The following is a 15,101-nucleotide window of genomic DNA, read 5'->3' as shown; positions in this document are numbered from 1 at the left end:
CCTTTAACTTTCAGTCTGTGAGTTTCCTTTTGAATGAAGTATGTTTCATGTATGCAGCATATTGTTGGATTTTGCTTCTTGACCCATTCTGCCACTCTGTTTCTTTTGATTGGTGAATTGAGACCATTAACATTGATGGTTATAACTGAAACGTATTGACTTGTCATTGCCATGACTTTTTCTTTTTGTTGGGTTCTCCCCCTTTCCATTTAATTTCTTGTCGGGCCAGATGGGTTCATTCTGCTGTGCTTCCTGGGGTTGTGATCCTCAATGTCTGTTCCTAGGATATTGTGTAAAATTCTTTGGAGTGCTGGTTTGGTATTCACGAAGTTCCTAAGGTGCTCTTTGTCATGAAAGCATCTTATTTCTCCACCAATTTTGAAAGATAGTTTTGCAGGGTCCATCAATCTGGGTTGGAGGCTGTTTTCTTTTAGTGCTTAGAATATGTTACTCCAAGCTCTTCTTGCCTTGATGGTTTGTGTTGAGAAGTCTGCTGTGATTCTGATGGGCTTTCCATTGATTGTGATTTGTTTCTTTTCTCTTACTGCTTTGAGAACTTTGTTCTTCTGTTGTGTTTCTGGAATCTTAAAAATTATATGCCTCTGTGTAGATTTTTTTTGATCAAGGCTATTTGGAGTCCTATATGCCTCACTTATCTATATGTCAAACTCTTTTCCCCTGCTTGGGAAGTTTTCTACCATTATTTCTGTGAAGAGATTTTTTATGTCATCTCCACTCTCTCCTGTTTCTTCATTGAACCCAATGAGTCTTATGTTATTCTTCTTTGCATCATCTAGCAGCTGCTGGATTGATTTCTCATGTTCCCTTATAATTTTGAAGCAATTTTTCTTTTCCTGATCACTAATTGCAATCTTATCTTCTATATCTGAAATTCTGTCCTCACATTGGCTCATTCTGCTGTGTAGACTTTCAATGGAGTTTTTTATGTCCTGGAAATCTATTTGCATCTGTTTTATGGATTCCATTTTTTTCCTATGTTGGGATTCCATCATGTTCCTGAGCTCCTCTCTAGATTTATTAATGATGTCTTGCACTAGGAGCACAATTTCTCCTGTTATCTGAGAAATTATTTCTGATTTCATTTTTTCCAGATCCCCTTTTGTTGCCAGTTCAGTGGGTCCAGGTGGTTGAGTATCAGAGTGTTCTATCTCATTTCCCTTTGGGGTTGCTGTAGGTGATCTGGAAGTCTGATTTTGAGTCTTATTTACGTGTTTTCTCATTTCGACTGGGGGGGCGGGAGGGTGCTGTTGGTGCCTGTGTGGCTCACCTCCTCTGAGCTGGGAGAGGTGGGACAGGGGCCAGGACCAGCGGTAGGGATGGTGGCCCAAAAGCCCTTTCCTGTGGGCTGGGAGCAACAGGAGGGATGGTGGCCTGGAAGCCCCTTCCTCTGGACCAGGAGCAGTTGGATGGTGGCTCAGAAGCCCCTCCCTCTGGCCCGGGAGCGGTGGCAGGGATGGTGGCCCGGAAGCCCCTTCCTCTGGGTCAGGAGCAGCAGGACAGAAGGTGGCCCAAAAGCCCTTTCCTCTGGGCTGGGAGCAGCGGGAGGGATGGTGACCGGAAAGCCCCTTCCTCTGGACCAGGAGCAGTGGGATGACGGCTCAGAAGCCCTTACCTCTGGGCCAGGAGCAGTAGGACTCAGTACCTTGGTCTGGTGGTCTGGTGTCCTCTGCATCTTTGTAGTGTGGAACCAGGTGGCTCCCTGTCTGCAGCGGGGTGATTCGGCATCTTCCACGCAACTCAGGACCTCGGTAGGGCATGTACCTCTTTTTACTTTTAGTCTCCTTACTTTAATTACATTTTTTCTGTATGGTTATATATTGAGAAATACAGTACTGGCTGGGGATTTAGCTCAGTGGTGATGCTGCAGTTTGTAGAGATTTCTGTCTGTGGCTCCCAGGCAAGGTGGCATAGCAGAGAGGCATCACGGAGGAAATACAGTCCAGGCAAGGCAGGCAGAAAGCAGCAGCAGCAGTAGCCTGTAGTTTTTTTAAAGATAAAATACAATATACATTTTTACTGATGACCTTTACTCAAAATAAGGACCAAAGGGACATTTGAATCTCTTTTCTCATACATCTAGATTCTGTGTTGTCCATGACAGTAGAAATATCAAAATTAGAAAAATACCTCATTATTTTTTTGCTTTGCATGTGTGCATAACTGTGGGTGGGTAGATGAGTTGTTTTGTCCTTTGAGAATATTCAAACTAAGATGTATAGTCAAATTACTGTATTTTAAAGTTAAGTATAATGTCTTCACTGTGTTCCCTCTTTTTCTAGTCTAGGTAATATTTTGTTTAATTTTGTAGTTTACCCTTCTATTTTATTTAATAAACATATGGATGCACACATACAAGTATACATGTGTAGGGTGTGTGTGTGTATTTATGGCTTCTTGCCTATTGTCAGGTGACATTCCCAGAATGTGTCAGATGGATGACAATCGAATTTGACCCACAGTGTGGTACTGCACAGTCAGAAGATGTCCTCCGTTTGTTGATTCCTGTCAGAACTATTCAAATTTCAGGATATGGACCAAAATTAACATCTGTTCATGAAAATCTTAATTCATGGATAGAATTAAAGAAATTTTCAGGACCTTCTGGGTGGCCTACTATGGTCTTGGTGTTGCCGGGTAAGTGTTTTCTGTTTTGTAGTTTAAAATATATATGTATGTTATAGGGATACATTATTGAACCTGTCTTTTTAATTTTTAGAGGAAATTGTTAAAGACTTAATATGTATCTGGATTGGAGTTGTGGAACAAATAAGATGCCCTGGGCAAGGGGCATAGCATGATATGCATTCTGAAAGAGAAGAGTGTTGTGAAAAAAGCAGAGTGTTAATAATGTTGTGTTAGCTCTTTGTGTAGTTGGGACCAATGTGTAGAAAAACCAAATTAGATCTTGTATTTCCCCAGTGAGTAGTAAATTTTCAGAACTTAACTGAGAACTTCATTTCTTCCTTTGAAGATAATTTGTGAACCCCTTCTGATTTGTGTTAAAATTATTACTTCACTTGTATTGAGGGCTTAAATGTAAAGGCTCATGCACAAGAATGCATACTTGTTACTGTTGATACTTTTGTTTTCCTTTTTAAAAATTAAGTTTTAAAACTATGTATAGTCTGTTGTGTTTATAACCAGTTAACCATAAGTACTCTTGTACCCTTTCAAAATAACAACTTACTTGAATTCAGAAACATTTCCTTTCAACTCTCAGCTTCCTTTGTTTCCTTGTGAAAAGATCAGAAAAAGCCAAATGTAGGGTAGAGAATTACATAACTTGAAATCGAAAATATTCTAGGTCATGTCAGTAAGTGATAGATTGAGATAACTGAAAAATGACTTTCTTTGTAGTTAAAGGTCAGGATAATTGATTAAGGAAAGAATTTGATTGTAACAAAAAATGACATCCATTCATATAAAATGATCCTCTTATTTTTAGTGTTGCTTTTAGCACAATTTTAGCACCCTCCAAAAAAAGTTTTTTTAGGTTATAGTAACTGATTTCTATAGCAATTTATCTTGGGATGGATAAATGATAGGGCAATTTTAATAAAGTTGTCTCAAATTTTAACCTAAATTATTACTTTTATTTATTTATGTAAGGAAATGAAGCCCTTTTCTCATTGGAGACTGCTTCAGATTATGTGAAAGATGACAAAGCTTCCTTTTATGGCTTTAAATGCTTTGCAATTGGATATGAATTTAGCCCTGGACCTGATGAGGTAAAAACAAATATCTTTTCATTCATTGTCCTTTAACCCTCCTATTGATTTAAATGTTATTGTTCCCTTTATTCGAGAAGTCTGAAACTTATTTTAAGCTAGAGTGTATAAGTTAAAATATTTTTGTAGCTTAGTTGTATGCAGTAGATTTTGCTACTTTTAATTCATGAAGAAAATGGGCCCTGTGCAACCTGCCCATTATAATTGAAGTGTGATTTTGAAAAGCAGTTATGCCTGCCCTAATCCTGCTTAAATGAGTGAACCTTTTTGCGTAAATAATAGAACCTAATTCCACAGAGGAAGTAACTTATCAGCTTTTCTAAATGTTTTAAGTCATACACTAAAACAAAGCCAAGGTCAAAAGTTGATTATGTTCTTTCAAAATAATGAATAAAAATTATTTGCACAATGAACCTAAACCTTATAATATAACACCATGACACATATTATTGAATCGCTTATATTCTCAATTTAACCACTAGCTAAGGCAATGCTTCTTTCAAATTTCAAAGGTAATGCTTGAATTCAAGTTACATTTTCCTGATAATGCATATTATCTTCCAAATATTTTTTTAAGTGACAAATTTTATGCAATTCTACAGGGGGTCATTCAGTTGGAAAAAGAATTAGCCAATCTTGGTGGAGTTTGTGCAGCAGCTTTGATGAAAAAGGACCTAGCACTCCCTATTGGTAAGTCTGGTTAAGTACTAGGTGTTTGTTGATAATTTTTTTTAGATGTTTAAGACTAAAATATGTTTGTTATAGAACATCAAAAAAGATTTGCAGAATGAATACTATAATCACATGTACTCATGAGCAATAATTACTTAATTTACTGATGGCTCGGGTTATCCTAGTCTTTTTTATTTCTACAAGCCCATGCCCACATATATCCACCTTATAAATATACATGCTGTGTGCCAGGCATTGAGTTAAGCACTGAGTACATAATATTAAACCAAACTTTTGAGATAGTTTTAAATATCCTAGTGGAAATATCAAGTAGACAGTTTGATATTCATCATCTGAAACTCAGGGATTAAATCAATGGAAATGATATTTGAACATAGTTGTTATTTAAAGATAGCCTAGGATAAAAGCTGGGCCTATCAAAACTTCAAAGATAGACAGAACAGAAAGAAGTTTCATATAAAATTTTAAAGGTAATGAAGCCAATGAAGGAGGAGAAAAACCAAGAAAATGGATGTTAATGAGATTTTTGCATACTGCTGAGAAGTTAATTAAAATATCAGTATTTTTGAAAACTTATTTATAAACTAAACAAGAAATAAATTAGCAAAATGAGAAAAATATAAGGCCTTTCAGAGTGAATTGAGAGGGACTGGAATATAAGAAAGGGAGCCATGTTGAATATAGATAGCTTTATGGAAATATTTTTGTGTAGAGCAGAACAGAGATAAGGCAGTAGCAGAAATGATACCTTTATATGAAACAAGTTTGTATGACACATAATTTATAATCAAGAAAGCAACAGAAATCTTTTAAAATACTAATTTAATTCTATAATATGTATACATACATGGTTTAACATATTTTCACAATATTTGGGAGTAAAAGGTATTACTATTTTATTTCCCCAATTCTTATCCCAAAAGTTCATCTATACCTCTTCCTTCTGACACAAACCTTTCCACTCTATCCTTTTTCTTTCATTCTCTTTGTCTGCCCTTTTCTGTATTCCCCTTTCGCTTCCTAGTTGATTTCTTTCAGTCTTCTCAGCTCTCTTGATCCTACTTTATATTCATATGTGTGAGAGAAATATGTGTATATGTTGACACACATCTACAGTAATAATTTACACATAGTTTCTGGAACAATAATACATAAACAATACTGGATACCTTTGGGGGAAATGGGGTACTACTTAGGTAGAACTATTCATTTCACACTAATGTGCAATTTGAATATTTGTACTTGAACTTCATTAGTGACATTACATAACTTAAATTGTCAAAAATCAGTAAATAAAAAGTGTTCTATATGTAGCAGTAAAGGAGAAAATGGCTAAAGGATAAAGTTATTACTTTTAATGTTTTTCTATGAGTTATCATTATTTCCTAAAAGTAGAGCTCTTCCATAACTCAACCAAAATATAAAGGTTCAGATTCAGAGTAGTCACTTTCCTCATTTTTTTGACAAAAATGTAAATACACTAAGTTCAAAAGGTACACATTGTATGCATAAATACAGTATATATCTTTGCAAGTTACTCAGTGACTGTTTCTTGATTATTGTCGTGAAAACTATAGTTTATATTCACACTGAAAATATTTTACATTTTAAAATGTAAACCAGTCAGATTTATCCAGAATGATAAATCTTTCCTTTGGAGTAGCAGAATTATCAAAAATATGTAATGAAAAAGACTACAAAGTTTAAATATTATACATTTTGGTAAAACTTTCATTTGTTTAATAGGTAACGAATTAGAAGAAGATCTTGAAATTCTTGAAGAGGCTGCATTACAGGTACTGTCCCAAACACTGTAAGAATAAATTTTGTTCCATAGTGTAAAAGCTGTATTTTCACAAGATCAGCCTCATACCTCCTTCTATTCATTGGCAGTTACAGAAAAAAATGACTCATAACTGCTCCCTTCATGAGAGGTACCCATGAGAGCCCTTGTTGTATTATCTGGTGGATATTGTTTTGGGACTTAGACCAAAATCTTATCAGAGAAAGAAGAGTAAATTAAGTACCAAGGGTATGGCAGAGACTTTCAGAGGTGAAGACATTTAAATTGCATCTAGACAGTTTCAGTTTTCCCCCTAGCAAAAAGGGAAAAGACAATTTAAAAAGGAAGCTAGAAGTATATAATCGTGTTAAAAATTTTAACAGGCAATAGCAAACGCGAGGAATGTACAGTTAATGAGTTTGGACTGTGATAGAACTGTAGGTCACTAATCAATAGAACCAGTCGGCTGTAAGCAGTTGGGAATGATTAGTTTATGGCTGTTACTGTTTTCTTATTTTTGTGTTTGTGTAGAGATTAGTTAAGTAGCCCTATATGACATTGTAATAGAAATACATGAATACTATATTTCAGCTGAAGTGCTCTTTGGGATATATTATGTCAATCTATAATATTTTATTACTCCAAATTGCCAAAAGACTGTTATATTGTTCTCTTAACTTCAATAGTATACATTTATTTAGCTATTTAGCTAGTAGTCACTAGTAGGATGTGAACATCAGAATCTGTAGGCAACATTTTTCAAATTGTAATACCTACTTAGCTCATTAAATACAGAGACTATCAATGATGAGTGAATTTTGCATATGGAAATGGCATGAAGGTAGAGAAACTAGATTGAGTCAGATGCTCAATTGAATTAATAGTACCCAGACTATAGGATTTTGTGAGTTGGTAGGATTATGCAGAAATGTTTTTGTCTGTAGTTAGGGTTGATTTTTGTTTAGTAGATAAAAACAATCTTTAAAAATGTTTCATATTATCAGCAATATCTTATAAAGGGTATTTCAATAGCCAAAAATAGAGAGATTATGTTCTTAGAATAAAAGAATCACCGTATTATGTCCCTATTTTCTCTAAGTTCATCATGTATCATGTATCAGAGAACCCATTTGGTGAACACTGATTTGGATCATTCTCATATTTTGTGTTTGCTGTATATAGTTAGCAGTAGTGATTTGCCCAATATCTGTATGGCACTTTCTAGTTTATAGCATCTTTAGTATTTCTCTTTCTATAATTATCCTTTGAGGGCCAGGGATTTAGCTTAGTGGTTTCGCCTCCTGCTGCTCAAGCGCAAGGACCCGAGTTCAATCCCTGGTACCAAAATATATATATATATATATAAAATTATCCTTTGTATCTTATAACTGAAATTCAGAGAAATTATGATTTATCTAAGTAATTGATCTGTTTGGAAATAAAGATTAGCACCTAGGGCTAGATTTTACATTTTATTTTCTGAGATAAATTGATCAAAGCAATAATGATAAAAACAAACATATTTCATCTTCACATTATCAAGTACTCTTCTAAACATTTTGCATATTTTTAATTCATTTATTCACAAAGCCCTGTGAATTAGAGATTCTTATATCTCTTAACAAATTAAACTAAAGCACAGAAAATTAAATAACTTATCCAGAATCACACAGCTAATAAGTACCTGGGTTGGAATTTTATTTCTAGCAATTTAGCTGCAAAGTTTATGATTTTTCACCAATAATTTCTGATCATAGGGAGATAAGGTGTTCACAATAATGGTTTAAAAAAACATATTAAGAAGCCACCAGTTTGTGTTTGTTCAGGAAAAAAGTTTAAATTCTTATCCCTTAGGATGCAAAAATAAAAATTAATTCAACAAACATTTAATAAATAATATGTCTCAACCAGTATTCAAGTTTAAGAGAGCCATTAAGGATCTGCTGCATTATCATTTTAGACATTATTATGGTATATAAAATGTCATTGAAGCTACATACAAAGAAATCTTTATTGTGCTATTCAAGGAAAAAAGTATGTCACAAATCTCCTACATTTTTGACCTACAGTAGTAGTGATCTAACATGTATCAAACACCTTGTATATGTCAGACAATGTAGTGTTTTATGTTTTTTAATTTAAATTTTATAGTAACTATATAAGAGTTCATATATTTTGTGGATTCATGGGTGATAACTTAGCTTAAAAGTACATAGCACACACAACTCTTCCAGAGCCAGGATTTGACTCTAAAGATGACAATTTTTGAAATTGCATAAAATATAAAATGCAGAAGCTAATTGCTCTATTAACTTGGTAGTCCTGGAAGGGTAACTCTTTTCTATGAGAAATACCTTTGAAATTTATTATTAAAATTTTTCTAAAAAAAATTCTGAGAGTTGGCTTTGTAGCTTAGTGGTAGAGTACTTGCCTAGCATGTGTAAGAGCCTAGGATCGAGCCTTGGCTCAGGAGGTAAAAAAGTTTCTCAGATTTGAACATTTAGAGTAGGTCTTTATAAAAACATTAGGTTTACTTGAGAGATAAAAACTAAAATTTCATTTTTATCTCTTTTTTTTAACTTTAATAACACTTAGACTACTGAAGTTTATGGGTAGCCATACTCAAGCTTATATCCACAAGTCAAGAACTTGATACTCATCTACCCAAGACAGCGGACACTATTTCCTCATACCTGCCAATAAAGGGGAGACTTTCACAGCTGCCTAAAGAAGGAGCTCTGTGAGGGTATAACATGTAGATGGCTGGCATGGGAGAAGGTGCACCATTTCACCTAGCATGAAGAACTCTGATAAGACACTGATTTGTGAGGGGAAAAAGAAACTGTGAAAGTATTATCCCATATTTTTCTCTCCTAGATGTTTCTACTTTGTGGGATAAAAGAAGGGACAGTGGCATGGGGGAAAAATGATTTTCCCAAGAAGACCTAACTAAAATGTCTGCACTCTGAAAATTTTCATGTCAAATTTCGTACAGTACTTTGAAATAGATCAATAACCTTTTTTACCCAACAGGTGTGCAAAACTCATTCTGGTATACTTGGAAAGGGTTTAGCTCTTTCTCATTCACCCACTATATTAGAGGCACTTGAAGGAAACTTACCACTTCAAATCCAAAGCAATGAGCAATCCTTTCTGGATGATTTTATTGCTTGTGTCCCTGGATCAAGTGGTGGAAGGCTTGCAAGGTAATGTACTTTAAGTACTCCATTTACTTTCCCTTAGGGCTTCATTGTTGAGGAGAAATGGAGAGAGGAGTCCTTAGGTGTTAAAATGTTACCTAAAATAATCTGATTTACGTGTTTTGAATTTACTGAGGTATAAAATCGTAATATTTTAAAATACATGAAAGTTGTTAGTTGGCTCTTTTGCTCCCATATGCTTTTTTTCTTTTTAGGATAAAAAAACATGCTCCCCTGTGTCATTTTACCAATAAAAAATAAAAATTCTGGGAAAGTAGCTCAGTAATACAGTGCTTATTTAGCGTACGTGAGGTCCTAGGTTCAATCTCCAGCATCAGGAAGGGAGGGAGGCAGGGAGGCAGGCAAGAGAGGAGGAGGGAGAAAACCTCTTAACTTCTTTGTGGTTTTAATTTTAAAGTTATGGAGATTACTCTTTAGTTTTTCAAAACGAGTGAGTGGACAGGAATAGAAAATCTTTTAAGTTAGCCTTACTGCTGTCTTTGTAGACATTTTTTATGTAATGCTTGATGAAATTACTTATTGCTCATCTCACAGGACAACTTGAATGTAAAACATAAAGTAAATTCAAGAAGGGATATCACAAACTATAGAAAATAAGGAAATGTTATATAGAACAGAAAATAATGAGGAATATAGTAAGAAATTATGTGAAGAAAGTATGGCCGGTCTGCCTTAAACCTTGCAGCTCTCAAGCAAGCAGAATATCATTTCTGTCCCAGCTTTCAGAGAAACTACTCTTTCTTAAACTTTTAGGATGGTGAAGCCAGGCCTTCTTCAGTAAGAATGAGAGGCTTCACCACTACAAGTTATGTGTAACTTGAGTTTGTTTTCTTGGATATCTTAAATTAGCCTGAGTTAAAATTTCAAATTTTCTGATTTTAAAATTCTCTTCATATTACATTTAAATACCAGAAGTCTCACATGCTTTGGCATGTTTGTTTATATGTCATTAATAGTACCCAAGGGAAACCACTGGTGATTATCAGTAATCAGAAATTAAGATATTGTTTTAACATTTTGATACACATTTTTTTAGACCTAGTTTGACATTAGTCATTGAAGATACAGATTTATGTTTGTTTTTGGTTTGTTTTCATTACTTTTAGGTGGCTTCAGCCAGATTCTTATGCTGATCCTCAGAAAACATCATTGATTCTGAATAAGGATGATATTCGCTGTGGTTGGCCTACTACCATAACTGTTCAAACAAAAGACCAGTATGGAGATGTGGTACATGTTCCGAATATGAAGGTAATTCTGAGTTAAAATGAGATATGTATGCACTGACTGCTATAACTGATAAAATTTTAGAAATGACAAATGCTTAGAGTCCATTTGTTCTATCTTTGTCTATAAATAACAGGACAATAAAAAATTGTTTAAATGATTTTTTATATTAATTAGTTATCAGGTTTCTAAGTTATGTACTAGAATCATAGAAACTATGGTGACTCAAAGGATAAGAAAGTATAGTATAAAGCATACTAGGCAAAGGCTTTTAATGTATAAAGATTGAATCATGCATGACAAAAATACCTTTTTTACATGATATATATATTTTTAAAGACAAAATGATGCTGAGCATTTTTTTCATGTATTTATTGGGCGTTTGTATTTCTTCTTTTAAGAAGTGTCTTCATTTCCATTGCACATTTTTAATTGGGTCTTTTGTTTTTTTGGTTCTAAGTTTTTTGAGCTCCTTATATATTCTAAATATGCATCTCCTGTTAGAGGAGTAGCTGGCAAAAATTTTTCACATTCTTTAGGTTGTCTCTTCACTTTTGTTTCCTTCACTATGCAGCATTTCAGTTTGATATAATCCACTGTTCATTCCTAGAATTATGTCCTGTATCATTGGGATTATGTTCAGGAAGTCCTTGCTTATGTCTGTATCTTTTTAAGTGTTTTGACTTTATCTTCCAGCAGATTTAGCATTTCTGTTTTTATATCTGGGTATTTGATCCATTTTTAATTGATTTTAGTATAAGGTGAGAGATGAGCCTAGATTGATTGTTCTGAATGTGGATAACCAGTTTTCCCAGCACAGTTTATTAAAGAGGTTATCTTTACTCCAGCAGTTGTTACTAGCTCCTTTGTCAAAGATTGGCAGTCTAAAGGTGCATGGGATTGTTTTTGTGTCTTCTGTTCTGTTGCGTTGGTTTACGTGTATATTTTTGGGCCAGTACTGTTTCTGTTTGTGGTTTTTGTTTTTTGCTGCAGCTTTGTAGTATAATTCGAAATCCGGGATGTAATAATTTGTGTATTGCTATAACTTCTAATGCCTCCCATTTTGCTCTTTTTGCTTTAGTTATTCTGGATTTCTTCTGGTTCCATGTAAATTTTAGGTTTGTTTTTGTAATTTGCTGGTGAATACTGTTGATATTTTGATTGGAATCACATTAAATGTGTATATTTTTGACAATAAGGCCGTTTTGACAATATTGATTTTGCCTATTTAAGAATGAGGGATATTTTTCCATTTTCTAATGTCCTCTTTAATCTCCTTATTCAGAGTACTATGGTTTTTATTACAGAGATCTTTTTCCTCTTTGGTTATGTTAATTCCTAGTTACTTAATTTTTTGTGAGCTACCAAGAATGGGATTGTTTCCCCCCACCCCACCCCCCCACCCCTCAGTGAGTTCAGAAATGCTATTGGTGTATGCAAATGCTATTGACTTTTATATGTTGATTTTGTATCTGCCACATTGCTGAATTTATTATCTCTAAGAGTGTGCTAGTGTAGTTTTTTGACTTTTCTATTTAAAGGGTCCTGTTATCTGCAAATAAAGATAGTTTCACTTTTTCCTTTTCTATTTATATCTCTTGTCTTTCTTTCCCTTTCCTGATTGCTCCGGCTAAAGTTTTGAGTTCTGCATTGAACAGAAGTAGTGAGAGGAGACATACTTGTTTTGTTCATGATTTTACTATATGTGCTCTCAAAGCGAGCGCTATTGTTCCTAATGTTAATAGGAATGCTTTCAGTTTTTCCCCATTTGGTAAAATGTTGGCTGTGATTTTTCATAAGTGGTTATCAGTTTGAGATAAGGTCCTTATATATCTAGTCTCAACCAGATATTTTATCATGAATGGGTATTAGACTTTGTCAGAGATGAAGTGGCTGTGTCTGGAGTTGTTTCTGCATCTTCTAATCTGTTTCACTGGTCCTCTGGTCTGTTTCTTTGCCAGTACCATGCTGTTTTTAAAACACCAGCTTTGTAGTATAGTATCAGGTTGGGGATTGTGATACCCCCTACCTTGTCTTTATTGCCTAGAATTGCTTTTGCTATTCTAGGTCTCTTGTTCCAAATGAGTTTTGGGTTTGTTTTCTCAAAAGTCGATGAAGTATGCTGCTGGGATTACAATTGGGATTGCATTGAATCTATATAGCAGTTTTGGAAACGTGGCCATTTTCATTATGTTGATTCTTCCTACCCAGGAGCAAAGGATGTCTTTCCATTTTCTGATATCATCTTCGATCTCTTTTTTTCAGAGTGCTATACTTTTCAGAGTAGAAGTCTTTGATTTCTTTCATTAGGTTGATTCCTAGGTATTTCAGTTTTTTGGATGCTATTGTAAAAGGAATTGTTTGGCCCATTTCTCTCTCAGTGAGTCTGTTGCTCATGTAGAGGAAAGCTATTGATTTTTGTGTGTTGACCTTGTAGCTACTTTACTGAATTTGGTTATTAAGTCTAGAAGACTTTTGGTGGAGTTCTTGGGGTCTTCTATGTAGAGTATCATGTCGCCTGCAAATAATGACAATTTGACTTCTTCATTTCCTATCTCTATTCCTTTTATTTCTTTGTCTTGTCTAATTTCTGTGGCTAATGTTTCCAAAACTGTATTGAACAGGAGTGTTGATAGTGGGCATCCTTGTCTTGTTCTTGATTTTAGTGTGAAGGCTTTCAGTTTTTGATAATTTAGTATGGCTGTTGGTTTTTCATAGATGGCTTTTATCAGGTTGAGGGAGAGACCATCTATTCCAATTTTTTGTAGTGTTTTTATCATGAATGTGTGTTGGATTTTGTCATAAGCTTTTTCTGCATCTGTTGAGATGATCATATGGTTTTTGTCCTTGGCTCTATTAATATAGTGTATTACATTATTGATTTGCATATGCTGAATCATCCCTGCATCCCTGGGAGAAATCCCACTTGGTCAGGGTGTATGATCTTCTTGATGATCTTCTGCATTCTATTTGCCAGTATCTTATTAAGGATTTTTGCATCTATGTTTATTAGTGAGATTGGCCTATAGTTCTATTTTTCCATTGGGTCTTTCTCCGCTTTTGGGATCAAGGTGATGCTTGCTTCCAGGAATGAATTTGGGAGTATTACCTCCCTTTCATAAACAGTAGTGGCAATAGTTCTTCTCTAAATGTCTTGTGGAATTCAGCAGTGAAGCCATCAGGATCTTGGCTTTTCTTAGTTGATAAGTTTTTAATTACATTTTCAATGTTGTTGATTGATACTGGGTTGTTTAGAAGTTTTAGGTCTTCTTTGTTCAACTTTAGTAATTCATACGTATCTAGGAATCTGTCCATTTCTGTGTTTTCCATCTCATTGGTATATAGGTTCTCAAAGAAGGTATTGTTGATCCTTTGGATTTCTGCTGGATCTGTTGTAAATTCACCCTTTTCATTCCTCATTGCATGGATTTCGGCATTTTCTTTCCTTTTTTTGATGAGGTTGCCTAACAGTTTGTCAATTTTGTTTATTCTTTCGAAGAACCAACTCTTTGCTCCATTGATTTTTTGTGTCGTTCTCCTAGTCTCCATTGCATTGATTTCTGCTCTGATCTTTATAATTTCCTCCCTTGTATGAGCTTTGGGGTTGTCCTGCTCTTCTTTTTCTAGAAATTTGAGGTTCAGCATCAGGTTGTGTAATTGACCTTGCTCTGTTTTCCTAATATGAGTATTCACTGCTGTGAATTTTCCTCATAAGACTGCTTTCATTGTGTCCCATAGATTCTGATATGTTGTATTGTCATTGTCATTTAATTGTAGGAACTGTCTGATTTCTTCTTTCTTTTGTGACCCATTGGTTGTTCAGAAGTATGTTCAATTTCCATATGTTTATGAAATTCTTGCAGTTTCTTTTGCCATTGATTTCCAATTTCATCACATTATGGTGTAATAATATACAGGGCATAACTTCATTTCCTTTGCACTTACTTAAACATGTTTTATGAGTTTGTATATGGTCTGTTTTGGAGAACAAACCATGTGCAGCTGAACAGAATGTGTATTCTGATTTTGTGGAGTAGAACACTCTGTAAACATCTTTTAAGTTCATTTTTTTCAAGAGTTTGAGTTCTAGTATTTTATTGTTTATTTTTTGTCTAGTTGATCTATCTATTTGTGACAGTGGGGTGTTGAGGTCCCCCACTACTATTGTATTAGTCCTTATTTCATTTTCCATGTCCATTAGTATTTGTTTTATATAGTTGGGTGCACTAGAGTTTGGTGCATATACATTTATGATTGTCATCTCTTCCTCTTGGATTGTTCCCTTTACAAAGATGTAGTATCCTTCTTTGTCTCTCTTAATCAGTGTTGGTTTGAAATCCACTTGATCTGCAAAGAGGGATAGCTACTCCCGCTTTTTGGGGGATTCTTATCACATGGAGTATTGTTTTCCATCCTTTAACTTTCACT

General features: G+C 34.6%; 1 protein-coding gene across 22 annotated transcripts in view; it reads left to right on the top strand.

The window, feature by feature from the left end:
• The window catches only part of Mycbp2 (MYC binding protein 2), a 294,048-nt gene that overhangs the window by 147,603 nt on the left and 131,344 nt on the right, over positions 1-15,101 (top strand). For all 22 annotated transcript variants that reach the window (XR_015443710.1, XM_087192942.1, XM_004845227.4 and 19 more), the window contains 6 exons: positions 2,430-2,655; positions 3,631-3,749; positions 4,352-4,439; positions 6,189-6,238; positions 9,259-9,431; positions 10,553-10,697. Coding sequence is in view for 21 of the 22 variants with exons in the window: in XM_087192942.1 (XP_087049068.1) it covers positions 2,430-2,655; positions 3,631-3,749; positions 4,352-4,439; positions 6,189-6,238; positions 9,259-9,431; positions 10,553-10,697 (801 nt within the window). In the remaining variant the exon portion in view is untranslated. The remainder of the gene's footprint in view (positions 1-2,429; positions 2,656-3,630; positions 3,750-4,351; positions 4,440-6,188; positions 6,239-9,258; positions 9,432-10,552; positions 10,698-15,101) is intronic.

This window comes from Heterocephalus glaber, unplaced genomic scaffold (genome assembly GCF_053883595.1).
Source record: "Heterocephalus glaber isolate CG9 unplaced genomic scaffold, H.glaber_assembly_v1.0 deba00001577, whole genome shotgun sequence".
NCBI lineage: Eukaryota > Metazoa > Chordata > Mammalia > Rodentia > Bathyergidae > Heterocephalus > Heterocephalus glaber.
This window is presented reverse-complemented; position numbering and strand designations above follow the sequence as displayed.